An 18,201-nucleotide genomic window follows, 5' to 3' on the forward strand; every position below is an offset into this window, starting at 1 on the left:
CTAAATTGGGATAAAACTAAAACTGTTGATCATGGTGGTAGTAAATGTTTTGGGATGTTCATTTAGGTAATCATATGTACCATGATTGTGCTGTGCTTATATTTTATTACTTCAAAAACTCTACAATGTAGATATTATCTTCATTTATGCCCATGCATATACGTGTGTGTGTGTGTGTGTGTGTGTGTGTGTGTGTGTGTAGTTATTCTTGTTTTGCAGTTGAGGAAATTGAGGTTCAGGAAAGTCAGATAACTCTGCCCATGGGTCTGTAATAAATGACACAGCATGGACTTAAGGCCAGTTCTTTCTGGCTCAAGAGCCTGTGCTCTTCAAAAATTACCTTGCATTTTTGTTGCAATATATACTTTATGTAACTCATAAGAATCAAACTTGGTCTTAATATGTCCATTGTGCCTTATACTTAAAGTCCACACACTTTCAGCCTAACATTTCTTCTTTTATCAGCTTTAATGTTAACCTGCTTGGCTGTGTTGAAAATAAACTATTTCTTTGTATCTTATTTCTTAGGTACAAGATTAATAATATGATTAGCTGGCAGTTTACACTATAGTTGTAATACACATCATCTCTAAGAATTTGAGTATAACTCTTGAACTGTCAGTTTAAGAAAATATGTTAAGAGTCACTAAACTTCTATAAATTTAATTTAATATTTTTATAAATTTGATTTCTTTGCCTCTGCTCAATATATTTCCAAAGCAAATGAACCTCATAACTTCTCCATACTGGAAAAGTTACATTTCATTGGTGAGGGTACATGGCTAGAGGAGGGATAGGGAGCAGCCAGCCAGTAGCACCCCAATTTTATATTCTGTTGGTGTGTTTAAAAAACGAATAACATACATATCTGTTAAAGTAATAATAAGGGCAGTTTCAAAGATGACTTTACAAAGTCATATTTCTTATGAGAGAGCAATACTGCTTCTTGGAAGTCACTGAAAATAGTTTGCATATTTACAAATAAATGGCTAGGTTAAGTATTATATTCCTGTTGAAGCAGCTTTCTTGTCTGTCAGGCTAAGATTTAGATTATATATGGATATCATTAGCATTGTCTAGTTTCATGTATACTAAATTAAAGTTTGCAAAATTCATGTTCATGGAGTTTTTTGTATCTTTAAAATTTGCTATATTCAAGAGGAAGATAGGTTTTAAATACTTCTAGCATAATTTAGTCTTCTCTGCTGAACTTCAGCTTAGGTTTAATGAGATCTGCTGAGAAATTTGCATGAATCCATCCTCCATTCCCATTGCCCTCTGTACAGTACTTGAATGCATGATCTGTTTGTAAAGGGCTTTTGTTTTAAGGACTCCTAAAATTGAGTAGTTTTCATAATCTTTGGTGTAACTTACTCAGACACCTGACTGCTCTTTTCTAGAATACCAAATTTTCTTTTTTAAAGATTTTATTTATTTGAGAAAGAGTGAGAGAGAGGGAGAGCAAGAGAGCAAGCACTAGCAAGGGAGAGGGAGGAGCAGACTCCCTGCTGAACCGGGAGCCTGATGTGAGACTCAATCCCAGGACTCTGGGATCATGACTTGAACCAAAGGCAGACACTTAACCAACTGAGCCACCCAGGCGCCCCAGAGCACTAAATTTTAAAGAATAAGGATATAAAGGTAGTATGATAAATATTAAGCAGAAGAGGTTTATTAGTTTTTTGATTGAGGTATTTTGAGTAATTGTTTTTTAAAGTAAGGTTTCTGTTACATGAGAAACAGCCCTTTGATGAGTTTTCTTGGTTACTATTCTACAGAATTTATTTAGAATATGTTAATAGGAAAAGGCCTTTTCTCCTCTACCCAAGCAAATAATATCATTATAAAGGTTATTGAAGTTATACCTTCATTATCACTGCTCAGATTTGGGAGAGTAGAAGCGAGAGCCACAGAGAAGGTATAAGCTATTTTTTTAGGAAAAGGAGTGAAGAACATTTTCTGTTTTTTAATATCTTAGGTAAGCCTACTTGGGGCCTTTTTAGCCTATTGTTTTTAGGTTGTTACAGTATATATTATTATAGCTAACCACCTCACAGTTTTGTCACAAAGTAAGGGGTGAATGAATCTTGAAAAGTTTTTTTGACTTGGCTGAAAATCTTAGTGTTTTCAGATCAGACGATGGATGATACATTTTAACTTTATTTCTTTTAGTTGGGGAGTATAATTCTGACCCTCCTTTTCCTTTGACCCAGCCCTAGTTGTCATCACATAGGCTTATATTATTCAGACAGCCTCTCACTCGTCTTCCTGAAGTTACCTCTTAACCAAGTCATTGTACACAGTGCTGCTTTCCATTAGCCTTCAGAAAAAGCCTCTTTATCACGTCACTTCCTTTGCTAAAAAGTCTTAAAAGCTTCTTCATTGCCTGGAAGATAGAAAGCCTTAAGTGGGGGGTGGCTCTTTTAAATTATTACTACAGTCCTCTATTCATTTTTTTCTTCTCTGAACACCCCAACCCTTATTATCTTCACATGGTTAATCCTTGATTGTGCATCATATCGTTCTGTTTCATCTTATGTGAAATGTATGAGCTTCCTAAGTTGAAGGATATCCATCGTACCTTTTTTTAAAAAAATCCTAAAGAGTTCAATTAGTGAAGTGAATTGCTTTATATTCAGTGCATATTAATTATCAAGATTTTATCAACTATCAAGACTTTTTTACATACTTGCCACACATACTTAATTGGAGTACAATTTTTAACATTTATTTATCCACTGAATATACAGTATAAAGCTAGGAAAAGTTGGGGTGCCTGGATCATTCAGTCAGTTAAGCGTCCAACTCTTGATTTCAGCCCCGGTCTTGATCTCAAGGTCAGGAATTTGAACCCTGCATTGTACTCCATGCTGGGTGTAGAGCCTACTTGAAAAAAAAAAAAGCTGGGAAAGGTAGCTCACAAACTTATTATCATGTCTGTTTTTTCTTGTATTTCAGTTTATGTCCATACTTAAAAATAGATTTTTTTTTTTGCCAAATCTTTAATAGTTACACTGTAGAATTGAGATACACCTCTGTGATTAAAAAACAAGCAAACTGGGGATCCCTGGGTGGCTCAGCAGTTTAGCACTGACCTTGAGCCCAGGGTGTGATCCTGTAGTCCCAAGATTGAGTCCCACATCAGGCTCCCTATAGGGAGCCTGCTTTTCTCCCTCTGCCTGTGTTTCTGCCTCTCATGAATAAATAAATAGAATCTTAAAAAACAACAACAACAACAACAACAACAAGCAAACTTATCTTTAATGGTTAGGTATTTGAAATCATTTTCTTGAAAAGCACTATATGAAAGTATATAAAAAATATGTAAAAATTTTAGAAACTACTATTGGTAAGTACTATTTGTAAATATGAATATATGAGTAATTTACTTATAAAATATAAGGCATTATTCTCTTCTTCTCTTGTATGTTTTTATGATCTTTTATCCCTGGAAGCTTAAAGTGTAAAAACTTAATATCTTAAAATAATAGTTCGGGCATGTTAATATTAGTGAATATTCTCATTCATTCATTCATTCTCTCTCTGTGTCTTTATGTTTCTATGTGTTTGCCATAGTTCTTCACTCATTTCCACAAAAACTTAAGAGACCTGGAATGTCCCAATTTTCCAAAGAAACTGGGTTTAAATAGAGCACATAAATGATAGTGCTGTTCACAGACTGGCTGATTCCAAGGCCTCTGTCCTGTGTTTTATGAAACTTTCCTCATCATTGTCATGCTCCTATGGAAGTAGTTTAGGAAAATGAAACATAATTTTAAAAGTGGTCGATAATATTGAAATTATTAGCAGTAAATCATGACATAGTGCTAATAATGCTGATACAGTACCATTGACTATATTCCCTATGCTGTGCCTTTTATCTTTGTGACTTACTCATTCTGTAACTGGAAGCCTTATCTCCCACTCCCCTTCAGCCATCTTTCTCATTCCCCTACTTTCCCTCTGGCAACCATAAGTTTGTTCTCTATGAGTCTGTTCCCTGAAAATATTTAAACGTATAAAAAAATAAAAATAACAAAACAACAAAGACTGTACCCTTCACCTATATTCACCAGCAGTTAACATTTTCCCACATTTGCGCTCGTGCATGCACGCTCATGTGCTCTCTCTCTCAGCCATTTGAAGATATGTTTCAGACAGCATGGCACCTCATCCCTAACTATGTAAGCATGAATTTCTTAAAGGATATTGTCTTTATTAAAAAAAAAAAAAAAAAAAGGATATTGTCTTTATAACCATTAAGAATTTGACATTAATTTTTTAATACTGTCTAATGTTCATTCTCCATTTCCCCAGTTATTCCAGAATTGTTTTATAGCTTATTTTCCCCCAACCCAATATTCAGTCAAGATTTATTTTTTGTATTGAGTTGTTATGTCTCACCAATCCTTTTTAATTTTTTTGTATTGTTTTGTTCTGCCTTTGACTTATTTGAAGAGTTGAAGCCAGTTGTCTTTTTTTTTTCCTTCTCTCTCTTTTTTTTTCTCTTCTCTTCTGGCCAATTGTCTTTAAAACATCACACATTTTGGATTTGTCTGTTGCTTCCTCATGATTAGATTTTCTTGATTTTGTATTAAGCATTTTTGGTTATATTACCACATTTGCGATGTTGTATGCTTGTGATTACACTATATCAGAAGGCATCTGATACCAGCTTAAATTTCTGACCTATTAATTTGTAATTCACAGGAACAAAGACTTAATTGTTTGAATTCTTTTTCATTTTTCAAATAGACAACAACTGAACGACCTTTTATTCAGAAGCTTTTTCGTCCTGTGGCTGCAGATGGACAATTACATACATTAGGCGATCTCCTCAAAGAAGTGTGTCCTTCTGCAATTGCTCCTGAAGGTAATGTAGTCAGCAACATTAAAGCATTTCTTTCATTTCTCTTTATTACTGAGGTATAACATAAGCTTTCTGCATTTATAAATAACATTTGCTTGTTACTTCAGGAAAACATTTTCATTATCTTGTAAGAAACAATCTTTTGAAACAGAAGGACTTAATGTTTAACTTGTTATTTTATAAATTATTGACACTAACAAAATAAGGAATTGACTCTCTTTGGCAAAAAAAAAAAAAATAAAGTAATACTGCTTTTTAGTTACTCTCTTACTGGTGCCCTGGTCTTTCATTTGTGGGTTCAGTTCTGATAAATACTATTTTACATTTTGCAATGTGTCTCTTCATTCTAAAGGAATAAGAGATGGTAAGAAAACTTAAGAAAACTTTCCTACCTTTGGTTGATATTTTAAAGTTCAAAATACTGAATAATGGATAAGTATTTTATTTGAATTTTCTACCACTTCCTAATGTTTCAACATTGTTCTCTTAGGCATTGACATTTCACATGTGCAATTAAGAACTTTTCCTATCTGTAGTCCTCATTTGGTAGCTTAGGTTTAAAATTATTTTCCTGTAGGCAAAGGAAGAGTATAAAAATTGCTGAATTCTATTTTCCTAATTGCAATAACACAAAGAAAATGCAGAAAATAGGGAATCCCTGGGTGGCTCAGAGGTTTAGCACCTGCCTTCCGCGCAGGGCACAATCCTGGAGTCCCGGGATCAAGTCCCACGTCAAGCTCCCTGCATGGAGCCTGTTTCTCCCTCTGCCTGTGCCTCTGCCTCTCTCTCTCTCTCTCTCTCTCTCTGTCTCTCATGAATAAATAAATAAAATCTTCTTAAAAAGTAAAAAAAGAAAATGCAGAAAATAATAAAAGAAAAAAATGCTGTCATCCCCTAACTCATAGAGGCCACAGTTAACAACACATGCATGTGGACACTTGAGTATTTGAGAGGGGCGGTGTGTATGTTTATAAAATTGTATGTCTTGCTGCATTTTTCACCTAACACGCTGTGCACTTCATATCAATGTATCATAATTCGATCATCACCCTATTGCTGAATGATTTATAATCATAGTTCCATTGGTTACCAAGTTACTAGGGAAATTTCAATGTAATATTAACATATCAATATGTTACACAGACTTGTACTTATTATATAGAAATTTTTTTTAACTTGCCTACTTTATGTCCTTTATGGAAAGAGGTAAGGCATTAACATATTAATATTATAATAATATAACTTCAGTAGATAATGGTATGTTTCTTGTTAACATATTCTAAGTTGGGGTGATTATATTATTTTGTACATGACTAATAATTGTATAACAACAGTTCAAAAAGCGTGTAGTGTCTAAGGAAATAGTTTGCCTAACAACCAAAATTGGAAACAAAGTGGAACTAGGGGAATATTAATATTTCAGCCTGAATGACTAAACAAAGAACATGGAACTCAAAACAGGTCACTTGGACTGTGACTGTAACTATTTTTCTTAATCAAATATGCTTACCTTTTGTGGCATTCCTGTATCTAACTCTTCTTAAGTGCATAAATGCTCAGTAGGAGGGGTGAAGAGGGGCATGTAAAATGCCATCAGAACTAGTACCAGAAGGACACCTGGGTGGCTCAGCGGTTTAGCTCCTGCCTTAGGCCCAGGCCGTGATCCTGGGGTCCCGGGATTGAGTCCCACATCGGGCTCCTTACATGGAGTCTGCTTCTCCCTCTGTCTCTCTCTGTCTCTCATGAATAAATAAATAAAATCTTAAAAAAACAACAACAACAACAAAAAAAAAACTAGTACCAGAAGGGATTGATAAAAAAGATCATTGATTGCTACTCAAAATTGTTAAAATTAAACGAGGTTCGTTGATTTAAGAGGTTATAAATATTGTATAAAGTCTTACTGTATCATTTTTCATCACTTTGCTCCACTAGATTCCATAGGCAAGGTTTTTGATGGTGTCTTACATACACATCCTCGTATCTCTGATGCTAGGGCAAAAATGTTTACTCAGTATTTCACATACTGAATTCTTTCTTTGTGTCATAACCTGAAACACTATTTAGGATGATTAAAGCATGGCATAGTTAACATTAAGTTGATTATAATACTGTTGTAGGATCGTAGGCTGTCTTTATTGCTGTGTAATTTTAGTTTCCAGTAAGAGTTTCAGCTAAATAATTTTTTGGCACCTCAGTGTTTAGGTTTAATAAATATATAAATTGTGCAGCTATCACCATAATCTAGTTTTAAAACATTTGTCACTTCAAAGATTCCCTTGTGCTGTTTGCATCTAATTTCTGCTCCTCCTGCTAGTTGTAGACAACTACTAGTCTGTCTGTCTTCTGTCTCTATAATTTACCTCTTCTGGATATTTTGCATAAATGTAATCATATGGAATTGCGACTGTTTTTTTTCACTTAATGTTTTTGAGTTTCATCCATATTGTAGCCTGTATCAGTAGTTCTTTTACTGAATAGTATTCAATTGGGTATATATATCATTTTGTTTATTCATCCACTGATTGATGGGCATTTGGAATGTTTCCAGCTTTTCATTTCGTGTGTAATGCTGCTGTGAACATTTGCATTCAGGTCTTTGTATGGATATACGTTTATATTTTTCTTGGGTAGATACCTGGGAATGGAATTGCTAGGTTGTAGGTTAGGTCTGTGTTTAATTTGTTTTCTTATAGCCATCCTAGCGGTTATATAGTGGTATCTCTTGGTTTTATTCTTTATTTCTCTAACAACTAATGATGTTGAATATGTTTTCATGTGCTTATTATTATTTGTGGATATATTTAGTGAAATGTCTGTTCAGATGCCTTTTTCATGTTTTCAAGGAGATTTCTTCTTCTTACTGAGTTTGAAAGTTATTTGTATATTCTAGATAGAGGTCTTTTTTTTTTTTTTTAAGTTTTATTTATTTAAGTAATCTCTACACCCAGCATGGAGGCTCGAATTCACAACCTGAGATCAAGAGTTGCTCACTCTTCTGACTGAGCCAGCCAGGCACCCCAGGATGCAAGTTTTTATCAGACATATGATTTGCAATTATTTTCTCCTAGTCTATGACACATCTTAATTTTCTTTTGAAAAGTAAAAGTATTTAATTTTGATGAGGCCCTATTAAAGTTTTTAAGTTAAATAATTTTTAAAAATTTACTTATATTGTTCAAAAATCAAAAAGTATATAAGGGAATTTATTGAAAAGTCTCTGCCTACCAAACCCTAATTCCGTTTCCCTCTCCAGGGACAACCAGTATTGCCATGTTCCTATATATTTTTATTGAGATATTTAAGAGACTTTTATTTTTGAACTCAGGTTACAGAAATTTTCACTGAGAAATTCCCAGTAACTTTTATTGATTCAGGAATAATCTTACCATTTCATTTTCTCCATGCCATAAAGGTTGGTTTTTGTTTTTCTTTTTAAACCTGCTTACTATCTATTTTGCCATATTCTTGAGGGTTTGGGAATACAGATTAGTTTTTCCATTTGAAGTATAATTAAGATACTAGTCATTTTTATTGCCAACAGAAATGAGACTCATATACTTCTTACCTGCTTCCAGTATAAGCACTGGCCTTCAGTTATTCATTTCTCTGTACTGTATTATTCATTCTTTTTTAGTACTTTGTAGTATTTTAAAGAACATTGAAAAATACTTTTATCAACTAAAAGTAACTGAAATTACTGTATACAGTGACATATGGTACCTAGACTTACGTGGTGGTCATTTCCTAATGTGCGTAAATGTTGAATCACTGTTGTATACCTGTTTAAACCTTACACAGATGATTGTAAGGTTTAAACAAAATACTTGTTTAAGGGAGATTTCATAATCCTAAAACTCATGATACTCTATGTCAACTCTGTCACTTACAAAAAGGGCAATTGAAATTTAAGTTTAATACTGAAATGGCTACCTTACTGTTTTGTTTTGTTTTGTTTTAGAGAGAGAGAGAAAAAGGGAGGTGGGGGAGGGGCAGAAGGAGAGAGAATCTTAAGCAGGCCCGGCACTCAGCATGGAGCCCAACACGGGGCTCAACTTCACCACCTCTGAGGTCTTGACCTGAGCCCAAATCAAGAGTTGGACAGTTAATTGATTCAGCCACCCAGGCACCCCTTTACTGTTCTTTCTGAGAATAGAAAGGGCATCTTCAAACCCTTGGAGGAAGACTGTTCTACTGTAATGATGTATGCCCTAGCCAACAGCACAATTAACAAAGACACAGAGTAAGTGATGAGGGGAGATTTATTCGAGGAAGGTAGGAAGAAAGCAGGTTGGGTGTTAATTTTGTATTTGACATCTTTAAATAATCTTATTATAAAACTTTTTATTATATAAATTATATAATTATATAAATTATATAAAATATAAAGCTTTTTATTATAAAAAAGTTAATTTAGTTCAGTCTCTATTTCTTAGATGAGTAGCTAAGGGTATCTTAGCTACTTAGTTGCAGAACTAGGTTTAGAACTCAAGTCTCCATCTCCTGGTTTATTGGTTTTCTGTTTTAGCATGCTTCCATTTGTTTTCATTTTCACTTTTTCAACCTTTTAACTTTTTTTTTTTTTTAGTTTAAAATAACATCCTGAAATGTTTACTTTTTCCTCACTCTTTATTCTGTGATTTATGTTTCAGTACCTGGTCTTGTCTTCATGCTGTTCTGTCCTACAGTATTTAGAGAACCTGAACTTCTGCTCTTTTGTCCATTTTTTTATTTTAGTGTTCCTGTATATAATTCTGACCACCTTCTTGTGGAACTTATTAAAATGGTGGCTTTGACATTGGGACATGAAAATGAAAAGCAGTCACATGCTTTGAGCTGGCACTCTGTCAGAATGTACCTTCGTGCTCATTTGCCATTCCTACACCCAGATCACAATACATACAAAATTAGCATGGCCCTGCATGGGAAAGGCACACAAACTTGTGAAGCGGTTTGTTCTTTTAAAGGCTCTTCATTATCTTCTGAATTTGTAGCCTGCCCAACCTGCCCATCCATCCCTGGAGAATAGGCAATGTGACTTCCCTTACATTTTTTTGGAAGGGGGCCAGTGAGGAGCCACTTACAACTCTAATCCACAAATCTGCCTATTAGGCAATTTCAGATGCTATGGGCGGATATCTTTGGACAAACTTCTTCCCAGCTGTCGCATGGTACGTTGATTAGAGTACACACACACACTTTACATGTGCTTCTTTGAAATGATATAAATAGTACCTATACTTTTGAGGTACTTTTGATAGTACCTTCCATACCAGGAGTAGGCTGTGTTTCTAACACCAGTATCTTATCTTTGGAAAAACTTTTATTTGCCTCTTCCTTTTGTAACCTCATATTGGAAAATAACTGTCATTTCAGGATCTGTGGGGAGTATCCAAAACATCAAGTCACTGTTTCAGTAAAGAACTGTTTACTGTTCAGCTGTTACTATTCAACTGTTTAGCACACCTGTGGTATTGTCAAATGTGAAGCATTTTGAAACACCTGCGCTCGACTTAAGTTGAAAGCGAAAGACTTTAAGATTGGGTGTGTGTGGATAAGAACTGGTTGTCATCACATGATAAAAAGAGAAAGTGCTTCGTAAATGTTATGTGGCACTATTGTCTACTACTCCTTACAAGTGATTCATGCATGAAGGAATTTTGCCTTATTTCATCATGTGAAAGTAGAATGTACTAATATTTATGAAGACGTGCTTTAGGTCATTGTTCTCTTGGAGTAGCTAACTAATGATGAGCTGCTTTGTGTGTTCCTTGTTTTGTTTTGCTTTGTTTTGTTTTGTTTTGTAAGTGACTAGAGGAGTTAGCCAAATTAGAGGTAACAGGAAATAACCAAAGGTGAGCTCAGGTAAATTTTTTTTGTGGTGTCAGCTGTAGTTAAAATGACTCAGAGCTAAGCTTCTGTGCCAGACCTGAAGTGAAATACTTCTTTCTTTCTTCATTTAAAAACAACTTACAAAAAAATAACAAAAAATTAAAAATAGAGCTTTTATTCTTCTACTTTGGAGAATACAAAACACCTATAAGCTTTGCCTAATCATATTTTATTTCCCAATTCTCTAATGTAATATAAAAGAATCTAGTAAGGCTTATGAAAATAAAAATGTTGTTTTCACTTTGATACATTTATCTCAAGATTCCAGTTGATCAGTCAGTCCTCTGTCACAGTTGGGTTGGTTTAAACCTGAATTCATATATGATATTGTACAAATAGAGTGTATGTGTAGGGAAAGGCATACATTCCGTGGCAAATCAGTGAAGTTTCTCTGCATGTCTTTTACCACCAAGTACAATCCTGTAGCTACTTTTTGCATTTCCATTTCTGTTCTACTTTCTGGGAATATATTTACTCCATGAGACCCTTCCTAACTACCATTTAACTTTTGCTTTCCATTTGATGTTGTAGGTTTTATTTTTTTGTCAATTTCTTTGCATCATACTGACCTCTGGCACTGGAGACAGTAAGAGGTATGAGACATAGTTCCTGCTTTTAAGAAACTTTGGTATGGTTGGAATAGCAGAAAGATGCCCCGCTGTGCTGTGTACAGGGATGGAGATATGTAAAGAATATTAGGAAGCACCTGAAATTGCTCTTATCTATTCTGAATGAGGTAGGGAAGACTGAGCTGTCTTAAAAGAGAGCAGAAATTAGATGCAAAGGCGAGACCAGGTCAGACATTCCACATGAGCACCTTAGAAGTAGAATCCTTCACCAACTACCCAGGGGCTGGTTGCTAAGGGGTAATATAATACCTAGTCTGAAATGCTTATCTAACATTTCCCTACTCTGTTTGCTGAGGGACTAGCCACATTTTTCTACTTCTCTCCCATAAATGTGAAGAAAATTTTCAGTGATGTCAGAAATGTGGGGAAAGCACTGAGGAGCTAAGTAATCTATTGCTTGGTTAGTACATCAAAAGATCATGTTAACAACTGGGGCTAGGGGTAATTATACCCCAATTAGATAGTCTAAATTATATCACTTTAGAGTGCCTAGGTGGCTCAGTTGGTTAAGCATCTGCCTTCAGTTCAGGTCATGATCCCAGGGTTCTGGGATCAAGCCCCCGGTTGGGCTCTCTGCTCCACAGGCAATCTGCTTCTCCCTCCTCCTCTGCCCCCACACTTATGCTCTCTCTTTCTCTGTATCTTTCAAATAAATAAAATCTTCTTAAAAATTATATTGCTTTATTTTAATGAGAAACAGAATAGTTTTTTACAAAAAGTGAAAGAAGATGGTGCATTCACCTCTTTTCTCCTTTACTCCATGACATAAGATTAGGTTGTGTTTATAAAGTAAATTAACTGATGTTATAATTTTTTTTTCAGATATAGAGCAAGTAGAGAAAAGAAACATCTAAGTTTCATATTATTCATATGAGGCAGATCCTTTGAGTGTTAGAATTAAAGCTAGTTGATTGATACCGTGTGATTTGAGGTTTGAGCCAGCAGTAGTCACTTCTGTAGGAATGCTGACACTGACCCTCTCCAAGAGAGGTATTTCAGTCTCAAATTCATGCCACAGAAACCTAAAACCTGTAAACCCCCGAACTTCATCAGAACAAGGGTTTAGGTAAGAATAATAGGTTTTACAATTTCAGTACTTCTTTTTTCACTCATTTAGAATTTGTTTTCATTGTAGAATCCCTCCATACCTTCGCACAGATTTGGAAGATCATTTAGCTGTTTGTTTTCCTTTTTATTTTTTTAAATGGATCCAGGTTTCTTATTCTATAAAATAAGGATGGTTCTTCCTATCAGCCTCACAGGATGACTGTAAGGTTTAAACAAAATATTTGCTTAAGGGGAGATTTCATAATCATAATTTTCCAAAGTTTTGCAGTTAACATTTTTCCTGTAGTTTTGTTAAATTTTTTTTTTTACAAATAACTATACTCATAAGAAATTTACAAAATAGAGTTAGAAAGAAGCAGTTTTTTTTCTTGTTTGTTGATAATCCCACTCTGCAGAGACAGGTAATATTTGACATACGAATAGAAGGTATAAATTTATGATGAACTTTGAATGTAAACTGATACTATAATTGCTTATATATCAGATTATGGCAAGAATTCTATGCCACTGATTCTTTTTTTTTTTTTTTTTTTAAGAAATTAACTTCTGGACATGATTAGAAAATGCCAGAAATCTGATTCTGGCAAGAAAGAAAGAAGCTTATTTTACTAAGGCATCTACTTAACGTAGCAGCCAGCTCAATTATCATACACTTGTTAAAATACATTTAATGTAAAAATCTTAAGGCAGGGGAGTATGAAAGTGTTGCTGTTAGTGAAAGTTCTTCATTGAAGGCCCTGAGTTATTAATAGTTCACACATTTATTTGAAGTTTCAGAGATTCACAAGGAAGCATGGAAGGCCCATTCATAGCTCTGTTGAGATACTGTGAGTCTGGCCTGTGGGACTGGGTCACACTGGTCATTCACCCTTTCAGTCTCTCACACTGGTCACTCACCCTTCCAGTCTCCTCCTGACACTCCCTGCTCTCCATTGTTCTCTCTCCCTCACTGGATGCGTATTTTATGTGCAAGAATGACATAGTGTCTTTCACAATGGGAGTTCAGCAAATTCTTTAAATATAGCCCTCATAAGCAGAACTCTACTGTACTCAAGTTTGGACAGAAGCAATTTGTTAGGCTCAGTTTATTTAGGCTTGGTAATTATAATGTAATTTCTTTTCTTAGAATTATCATTCTGCCATCAAATTCTAAACTACAGTGCGTGAAATTCTTTGCCTTGACTGCTTTACTCTCCCTCCATCTTTGTGCTTTGTCCCAACACATGGACAGTATGGACTAATCTTGGTGATACAGAATCTGTTAATGACTTAGTCCACTGACATAGGTCTTTTCTGAAGTCAAAGAAAAATAGTCATTTTCCTTATTCTCACTGATTGGAGATGAGATTACTTTATCTATCAAAAGATACCTCTGAATTCCTCTCAATTATTGTTCTTTATCTGAATCTCGAAGTTAAATGAATTGACCTGACTTATTAAAAATTGAGTGTAGACACTTGCACTATTAATATTTCATCTTTAACACTAAAAAATAAAATTCCCTTAACAAAATAATACATGCAGGTGATTAAAAGCTAGTCATCTCTTCATTAAAATAGTCCTATGAGACCTCACTCTGACCATATATAAACAGTCATATATAAAATATATAAACACTGCTTACATTTTAAATAAAACAACTGTCATGTAATTCATATTTGACAAATATTAATGGTCCCTATTACACTCAACTAGAATTACTGGGTGATCTTTTGAAACCAGATCAAAAATATTTGAACTGATATTTTCAAAGTTTTATTTTGTTTTTTAAGTTTAAATTTCTAACTTTTATCACATTTTTATCTACCAGGAGACTTGAAATCAGTTTATTAAAATCATCTTACAGTCTCTAAACTCAATACAGTTTTCTTTTTATTGTTGTAGCAAATTATGGGGGTTTTTTGGTGTGAATTTTGGTTTATGTCCTCATTCAGAAATACAACGATTATAAGCAAAAGGCAGTGAGAGAATTAACATGGACATATTTTGAAAATCTTGTTTGTGATGTTAAGAGCCAAGACTCTGGATATATTTGGGGCAGAAATAATTTTTAAAATACACAAAATATAAAAAAGTACACATGGACAGAGATCTGTGGTCTGTATTAACTGTGATATTACATGTTCATTAAGACCTGTACTGCTAAGTGAGTATAAATCCGGAAGAAGTTAATGTAAGTATTTTTAAATGGGTTTGTATTTCTCTGATAAACAGCCCTCTCCTTCTGTTTGTGATCATAGGATAAAAGCTCTGTAAGCTTGTATATGTTCATTTTTACTGCTACATCATGTAGTGTGCTCTTAAGATTGAGATCTCATTCCCCAGGAAGCATTTCTGTCCAAGATTAATTGCCCTTTTAAAATCAGCGTTTGATGTATTCCTTCGGCTATATCCTGGCTTGGTTTAACCCTCTTTGACCTGACCTCACTGACTATTACTGCTGAGGCTGAGTCAAAATCCTTCACCGTGATGTATGCACTTCAGATTTCTGCCTGTGGTTTTTCGTGTCGATGGATTCAATTAGTTGGCGTTTTACTAATGAACATATTAGAGGTTAAGGAATTTGTCAGACAGAACAAAATTGTTCAGACTAGTGGTAGTTCAAAAGCTCATCTCCTCCTTTCTTTAAGACTTTCAGAAGTACTAAGTATTTGTCCAGTTTTATCTTCAGCACCTCACACATTCCAAGATAAGTTGTTTTCTGCTGAATTATACAATATAAATGTGAAACCACAAAGTTAAACACAATGGTTACAGCATTTGGCCTTGGATTTCTACAATTTCATGTTCACAAGTATGAGCTAAAAAGCTAATTAAACTGAAATATTCGGATTAAAGGATACCTTTGAAGATACACCATCCATTTCTGTAGCTTCCTTTTAAATCAAGATTTCACATATGTAGTATACTTATTGATAGTAAAAATGAAACTCATGCATCTCTCTGGAAACTCAGCTAACCTATTTTTAAGGACATTTAGGTCATATTCCTTATTGAAAATTAACCAAAAAAATAAGAAATAAAATGTAGATCAAGATGGGAAGATTTGAGCCATTGCTAATAGAAATCTCTGAAAGGCAAATTCCTCACATATTGTCAGTTCTCAAATAATGGTATATTTTTAGATCTATAACAAAGATCCTGGAAGTTTTTTTTTCCCCCTACCTGAATATTCTCCTCTTTAAAAAAGAAGAACATTACCTAAGTCTACTAGGTAACAATAGTACAGCAGGGCTCATTTTACTTGTTAGTGATATGCTTTACTAAATATACATGTTGAGAGCAGTGCTAATTTAATTCAGAGGGTTTACAGTGCTTAAGAAATTTTTTAAACTGTCATTCATTCTGTTTGCATAATAATTGAGTCTTTCAGTTTTTGCTGTAGTCTTTTTTGTTGTTGTTTTAGTACATTCATAAAATTCATGTGCCACACTGCATAATAATGAGACTGAGTAATTCAGAGTGTATATTAACATTAGGCCAAATTCTCACAGCCCTTTGCATGCCAATCACATAATTGAATCCATGGTTTTTATATGTCTTTTGATACTGCTAGTACTGAAAGAATTACCTTATTCCCATAACTTTGTGTATGGGAAAAGAATTACATTGAGTGTTTACTTTTTGTTACTAAACCATGATCTTTTAAAAACTAGTCTTTTGTCTTCACTTACTCTCTAATATTTTCAATAGTTTTGTGTTTTTAGGGATTGAGGCACTAATTTCACCGGGTACGTGCTCTACTTGGATATCCCACTTAATCTCCATGCAACCCTGGAGAATTAGGATTCTTTATCCACAGTATGAAAGGAGGAAACTGAGACCCAGAAGATTAAGTGATTTGCCTAAGAATTCAAAACTAGTGAATTATGCTAATTTGAACTCTGAAAGAAATATTTTGCTGTTTAAGCGTAAAAGACTCATAATAAAACTGTAAGACATATTAGTGATCCTCTATTCTAGAACATGGTTTACAAACTGACCCATAGAGTCATATTGGGAATTAACTATGGGTTGTTAGTTCACTTAAGTCAGCAAGTACCAGGATTTGGGAGACCAAGATCAACCAAGCTGCCCCACCCTCCTCTGTGTTATATATAATGGGTTTCTGTGTTATATATACTGGGTTTCTGCATAAGATTTTGTTTAAGGAAAAATTCTATACTCTTAATATCATAAGATTTATTCAAGGGAACATTTATCCAAGAGATTGATTTAGAAGGTCTGGAGAGGAGCCCAGCTTGGTTGAGCGTGTGCCTTAGGCTCAGCTCATGATCCCCGGTGGGGGTCCTGGGATCAAGTCCTGCATCAGGCTCCCCCTAGGGAGCCTGCTTCTCCCTCTGCCTATGTCTCTGCCCCTGTCTTTCATGAATAAATAAATAAAATCTTTTAAAAAATAAAATAAAATAAAAATCCCAAATGATTCTGATCCTCAGCCAGACTTGCAAACCATGGATCTACACCAACTTCTTCATTTTACATATAATGAGACCCTCTGAAAGAGATCTGAGGCCTGCTCAGAGTCCTTTATTACCAGAATGGGAATTCACCTTGCCTGCCTCCTGTTTCATCTTTCAGTAGCACCTTGTTAACCAGCAGTGCAGAGTTGGCCCTTGTTCCTTTATTATTTTTTATCTTTTTATTATTTTTAAATTTTCATTTGTTTTTTTGGGGGGGGGCACACAGAGGGAGAGGTTTCGAGAGAGAATCCCAAGGAGGCTCCACAGCCGCAGCTTGGAGCTTGACACAGGGCTCAGTCTTACGACTCAGATCATGACCTGAGCCGAAACCGAAAGTTGGACACTCAACCAACTTGAGCTGCCCAGGCACCCTATGTCTCACTTATATTATATATATATCATTATTTTACATATACATAAGAAGTTACTGTTGTTTTAAGTTCATAATTTTCATTAATGACTTGTGTGGCAAATGCAGATTTTTTTTTTTTTGCTTCCACATGTAATTCTAACCGTTCTAATCATACAACCAATATCTGTCTGAATATATATTTTTCTTAAAATGTCACAGAACTCTAAAAGTGTTCACTTTTTAGGTACTAGTATTGGGTTTTATTAGGCTGTTGGTGATAATACAAAAGCATATGATACATTTACATTTATAAGTAAGATAAATATAAGACATGAAATTTTATTATATCCTTTGTGTTGATATATGACCTCTTCAGGTTTAATATCTAACTCTTCAAGTGAATTGAATTCCTCCTCTACCTAATGAAAATAGTGTTTCTGCCTTTATTTTCTGTCCTTTTCCTTGCTTTTTAAGCCCAAAGTATTTATTAATGACTATCCTTATTTTTACAAGATGAATTAAAATAATTAGGTTTAAAAATTGCTACGTGGACATTTTACAAAATAATGATGCTTCCTTTTCAAAGCTGTCAAGGTTGAGAAAGGCACAGACTATCCAGATTAAATATGAAATATGAACTATGAAAACTAAATGCAATGTGTGATTCCTGGACTGGATCCCAGATAGGAGAAAGAAAGAATTGGGATAATTGATAAAATTTGAAATGATTACACCATAGTATTTTGTAATTTTTTTATTTTGATGACTGTATTATAATTTTGTAAAAGAATATTAGCAGGTTCACACTGACATTTAGGGGGGAAGGGCTCAATATTTCTAATTTACTCAAATGATTCAGAAAATAATTATATACATACAGAATGATAAAGCATGTGGGACAAAATGTAAGCAGTTGATGAATCTGGGTGA

At 34.4% G+C, this 18,201-nt stretch overlaps 1 protein-coding gene across 5 annotated transcripts in view; it reads left to right on the forward strand.

Moving 5' to 3' along the window:
• ATG5 (autophagy related 5) overlaps positions 1–18,201 on the forward strand; it is a 124,832-nt gene that overhangs the window by 101,461 nt on the left and 5,170 nt on the right. For all 5 annotated transcript variants that reach the window (XM_041760301.1, XM_041760304.1, XM_041760305.1 and 2 more), the window contains one exon: positions 4,756–4,873. In XM_041760301.1, coding sequence (XP_041616235.1) covers positions 4,756–4,873 — 118 coding nt within the window. The remainder of the gene's footprint in view (positions 1–4,755; positions 4,874–18,201) is intronic.

This window comes from Vulpes lagopus, chromosome 1 (assembly GCF_018345385.1).
Source record: "Vulpes lagopus strain Blue_001 chromosome 1, ASM1834538v1, whole genome shotgun sequence".
In the NCBI taxonomy this organism is placed as follows: Eukaryota; Metazoa; Chordata; class Mammalia; order Carnivora; family Canidae; genus Vulpes; species Vulpes lagopus.